This window comes from Austrofundulus limnaeus, unplaced genomic scaffold (genome assembly GCF_001266775.1).
Source record: "Austrofundulus limnaeus strain Quisiro unplaced genomic scaffold, Austrofundulus_limnaeus-1.0 Scaffold427, whole genome shotgun sequence".
Taxonomy (NCBI): domain Eukaryota; kingdom Metazoa; phylum Chordata; class Actinopteri; order Cyprinodontiformes; family Rivulidae; genus Austrofundulus; species Austrofundulus limnaeus.
In genome coordinates, this window is record NW_013952829.1 from 348,948 (window position 1) to 354,683 (window position 5,736).

General features: G+C 35.1%; 1 protein-coding gene across 1 annotated transcript in view; it reads left to right on the plus strand.

Annotated features, from left to right (window-relative positions):
* mef2d (myocyte enhancer factor 2d) overlaps positions 1-5,736 on the plus strand; it is a gene marked incomplete in the record, with an annotated part of 107,961 nt that overhangs the window by 74,055 nt on the left and 28,170 nt on the right. Inside the window, 1 exon segment of the mRNA XM_014024560.1 lies at positions 2,224-2,402. Coding sequence (XP_013880014.1) covers positions 2,224-2,402 — 179 coding nt within the window.

Below are 5,736 nucleotides of genomic sequence, written 5' to 3' on the forward strand. Positions count from 1 at the left end.
GTGTGTGTGTGTGTGTGTGTGTGTGTGTGTGTGGGTGGGTGGGTACTGGGAAAGTCCCCACTGTCCCTCTCTTATTCGCTGTGATTCAGTCTCTGTTGAAATCGACTTGTCGTTTAAGCTCAGCAGCAACGACAGGCTGCTGACTGCTGGAGTCTTGTTATCATGACATCTAACCCCGCTCCCCTCATTTTTTTTTACCTCCTCAGAACTCAGTTGCCGTAAAACAAACACTCGTCAAAATATACTCGTTTGTGACACGGTGCGGCTTATCATTTAAAAGTTCAAAATGTCCTCACCTAAAACTGAATATGCAAAAAGAAACGAGAGATTTTTTTTAAATGGTGATTTAAAAAAATAAGTATCCACTCACGTGATCACATTAAAGAATGTCTTGTCTCACAGCGTGATCATGTTGTATGTCAGGTATTATTGTTTCTCTGAATAATTGTTGTGCTTCTGTGTAAAGGTTAAGAATGTGACTCTTGTGCACTTTGAAAGGAGGGTGTGTTTAACCAGCACACTTCTGTAATGTGGTTTGTCATGTTACAGGAATCTCCCCAACAAACAAAAAGGCAAAAGGGCTATTAAATCAGGTAGAAAATAAAGTTAGTTATTTATATCTTATTATAACAAAACTGTTTAAATTCTACTTTTTAATTTATTAGTTTATTTCACTCTTAAAATCAACAAAAATTCAATGAAAACCCCCCCAAAATAAATGAATTATTGAATGAAAGGCTGCAGAAAGAAGAAATCTTATTAGAATCTCAATCTTAAGATATGTATTCTATATCTTTGTGCAGTGAACAAACCCCATGAAGACAAGAATATATTTATTTTTCAAGTTAACTCAATCAATGTTATCAGTGACCTTTCATAAAAAATTTTATTGCACAGATGCACACTCAGAACTAAACTAATCTAACCACCAGTTTAAATATTGTTCCTCTTCTTTAAATATGCATACTGTATGTTTTTGTAGTCTTGTCATCTAGAGTTACAATTATGAGATGCTTTAAAAATATATGTTAAGCAAAAACAAACTGCACCAAACATTGTTTGTTACCCAGTTTTTGAACTTTAATTGGGGCAAAATGTTGGCTTTACAGCAGGGTTATTCAACTAAACTGCTCCAGGGCCACATTTACTGCAGGCCAACAGTTCAGGGGCTGAACATCCAGCAATTAAAGTCATTATGTAAATAAACCAAGTATTACAAAGATCTCTTACCTTTGAAATAGTTTATTTAGCTGCATTTAATCATGAATGTAACATACAGAACCCTATAATAAAAGTAGTGATAATAAAACAATATAAAAACAAAAATAACGCATTATGCCTCGTATTTAACAAATATTTTGACATCTCTGAATTGCCAACTTTTTAAACCAATTTTATTTTGACTTTCATAGTTTTATCTTCAACTGCTTGTAGTTTTAACTGTCTTCAATATTCATAGAAATATTTTACCAGCTTGTAGTCAAGATTCTGACATTTCTGTAGATACCAAACATGTATATGTTTAACTAAAATAACTCATAGTAATTAAAGTAGAAAACAGGCAGGCCGCATTTTGGTCACTTGCGGGCCGGATGTGGCCCGCGGGTCGCTAGTTGAATAGCTCTGACTTACAGAGAAGAAAAACTATGTAAATATACCATTTTGAACTTATTAGTTTTTATATTTGAAGTGCTGAAATGATTAAACAGTATCACAGGGTTGTGTTTTCTACTTCACAGAAGACTGCTCTTCCAGGGCCTAATGACAGTAAAACTGACTTGTTTAGAAAAGTATTCTTTTACATTTCAAAATGGAAAGAGCCCAAAGACATTTTTGTGTTTCTGTTTACACCGAGTCGAGACGAGTGAAACAAAAAAAAAAAGAAAAAAAAAGAAAGAAAAGAAGTGAAGCGGGGAGATAGCGGGAGTGAAAACAAAATAGTTCAGGGGAGAGGAGCGTGGCACGGTTTTGATGTGAAAGAGCTATAGAAAAATCAGAACGCCGCCAAAAAAAAAAAAAACAGTGTTTGAGCTGCAGAAATGATGAAGAGCATGTGGTACGACAAAAGAGTTCCAACTCACTAATGAGAACACACAAACACAAAAACAGCGTAGTTCACAGGTAGACACAGACGCTGAAAACATCAGAGGAAACAAAACAAAAAAAACACCTCCTTACCTGCCTCTTCACTAAACCTCATTCTGTTTATTTCTGTCTCTCCAGCTAATGGCTACATCAGTGCCAGGGCCTCTCCGAGCCTCTTGTCCATATCCAACAGCAACAGCCTGGGGAAAGTGGTGTCGGCTAAGTCTCCACCTCCACCCAGCCCTCAGATGGTCAACAGCCGCAAGCCGGACCTGAGGGTCATCACTTCGCAGAGCGGCAAGAACCTCATGCAGCTGGTGAGGACAGGAGAACAAGTGGAGACACTTTTTCATTTTGTTCCAAGTTTGTCTCCTATTTCGTGCTGTCTGACAAGTTATTATTATATTATGGATACAGCCTTTTAGACTGGTCAGAAGTGGGCTGTTGTTGGTTGTTTTAAAGTTTTTTTTAAATCTGAAACCTAAGAAGTGTTTGTTTTTCTTTTTCTCTACAAAAATTGTAGCCTTCAACTGTAAAAACACGATGCATTATGCAGTAACATCAAGGGTTTTTTAGAAAGTTTGACCTTCTTAACTCGTGCAAAATCCCTCATGAAGAAAGAAAACTTCTGAAGGGGTCAGAGTTTAAATGTTTTTGCCTTTTTATACGTTCTGTTTTAAAAGCTTTTTAAGACCTGAAACCTTGTGCTTTGACAGAAAGTCTGTGGTGTCCATCTTTTTTTCCAATTTTTTAAAGTCTGTCAAAACATTTGTATCTGCTTAGCGCTGACTTTAGAGTTAAGTAGTTTTAAAATGTGTGCTTTTAACTTGCTTAGAATTTAAATGTCCTAAATGTGAGAGGTTGGATTAGATTTTACATGACAGTTTCTGAGCACGTGACATGCCTTTTAATGTGCACACCCACAACCAAACAGTTTACATTCGTTACACTGAAACCAGTTTGTGCTGATTTTAATTCAGTAAACCTGACTGAACACAGGGAAAGGGAGGTTTTAAAACTATTATATGAGGCCTGTGATGTTGAATTATTTTTTGAGTAAAACGTTAGAATGTACGGACTCTTGCGAGAGAACAAAAGGGAGATTTTCTTTCTTTTGCGTTACCTCGCAATACTTTATGCGTTCCCTCGCAAAAGCAGTTTATTACTGTTGTGCCTGCCAATTTATTAACAAATTCACATGCTCACCATTATACCAGAGCCTGCTTTATTTCAGCTTTGGAATGAATGTATCAGAACCACGCATGGAGATATTTAAAGTACCTCATGCATGCATCTCACTCAAATACAATAAGTCAAAGAAAACTTCTTAATATTTAAGAAACTTTGCATATTACACACAATTTTGCCTATTTTGTCACACAACTGGCAGATTTTCTTCAGTATTTGGCTCAGCCAAAAATGAAACAGGAAGTGACATCAAAGGGGAACTCTTTAAGAAAAGGAACTCCCTGTTTTTTTATTGTGACAATATTATTTGAACTCTGACTCTTGATCTCTTTGATAGTGACTCAAAATAATCTAAAGAAACATCAGGGTCTTTATAGTCTATGTTGTTAGCCTTGTAGCAATGCTCTGTTTACATGCAGACATTCCCCTTTGACATCACTTCCTGTTACTTCACATGCAAATATCTCAACAACTGTTCATCTCAGCAGAGTGAAATTATTTTTGCAATATGTTATCTATGTTGTCTTTCCAAAAATGTGTTCATATTTATTGCAAAAAATTTGATGTCACAGGCACTTTAATATACAGATATTTTAACTCTGTGCAGTCACAAAATATCACCGTCAATTTCCCAAACTTGTGGCAACACATCCTGTTTTAGTGACCGAATATTTCAAAATAAAAGTCTGATTTAATCTCAGACTTGAATAACCTTGTTCTACTGTATATATACCTCCATGGATATAATTCAGTTCATACAAAACATAAAACTTTTGCATGAGAAGGCAAAAAACTTTTGCGAGGTAACTCAAAATAAAAATAAAAAAATCCCCCCCATGTCCCTTTGCTGGCTTCGTAAGAACGAGCTTTACAAATACTTTCTATTTTTGATATTTGCTTTTTGATTGCTGCATTGCTTCAGCCAGACACCTATAAACAAGTAGTTTTCCATTCATACAAGGTGTACAACAAAGTTAACCAGAAGGGTCAGTGTGTCTTTTGGTCATTGGAATTTCATTTTGGAAATGGGTATTAAAAAACAAGAAACGAGTGGTTATTTGATTTTTGTTTTAAAATATAGAAATTAAAATTAAAATACAAAGTGTTTCTCATTCTTTGTGTCAAAAAGAGATGACCATTTTTTTAATGACTTAAGTTTCATTTTCTGTTTCAGACAGCAAAAAAGAAAATTAATTTAAAACAGAAATGAAAAAAGCCTTGTTTGTTTAGATTCCATGACAGGTTGTGCAACTTACTGTATCCCTAAAATAATTTGTTTTTACCACAAAATATCAAAGTTATTCAATAAACATCCCATTACAAGTAAAAAGCATTGATACTGACTTTGGAATCAAATATATTTGCCTAGTATTTATTTGGTATGAGATCAGTATCAAAGTCGTAGAATCGCCCACCCCTCGCTGAAAGGAACACTCCCAGGATGCAAAAAAAGAACTTCCTGCTTACACGACAACTACTGTTCAACACACTAATGGAATGAAATTTATCTTAATTTGCTTTTTATTCAGAGAAATGGAGGTGAAGTGGAGGCAGTAGCCAACATGGATTCCGTAAAAAAAAAAAAAAGATTTATTTGGCCAAAAGCCACATGAGGTATCTCTGCAAAGCCTTTGGTCACAGAGCAACAGTCATCATACAACTCATTTATGGAGATACACGTCTGTGTTTCAGACTTTTATTCACAGAAATTTGTGTTTTATTATGCAGAGTTGCCAGGCTAGCGCCGCTTCTGGTGAGGGGAATAGATAGTCGTAAAATAACAAATGAGCCCTTTTTCGTTCCTGTTTTTTATTTTCTTTTTTGCTATCTGAAACAGAAAATTAAACTCAAGCCATTTAAAAAAAATCATTCATCCCTTTTTGACACTAAGAATGAGAAACGCTTTGTATTTTAATTTTAGTTTCTATATTTTAAAACAAAAATCAAATGACCACTCATTTCTTGTTTTTTAATACCTGTTTCTAAAATGAAAATCCAATGACCAAAAGATACACTGACCCAGAAGGGTCAGTGTATCTTTTGGTCATTGGATTTTCATTTTCGAAACGGGTATTAAAAAACAAGAAACAATTGGATATTTGATTTTTGTTCCAAAATACTGAAATTAAAATTAAAATACAAAGCGTTTCTCATTCTTAGTGTCAAAAGGGGATGAGCAAAATTTTTTAAATGATTTGAGTTTCATTTTCTGTTTCAGATAGCATAAAAGAAAATTACTTTAAGACAGAAACAAAAAAAGGCTTGTTTGTTCATAATCCATGACAGGTCGTGCCAATTTACTGTCTCCCTACAATAATCTGTTTCACCACCAGGAGGTGTGCCTGCAATATCAAAGTTATTCAATGAACATCCTATTACAAGTAAAAAGCATTGATGTTGGGGCGGCTGTGGCGGAGTGGTTAGGGGAGTCGTCCTGGAACCAGAAGGTCACTGGTTCGATCC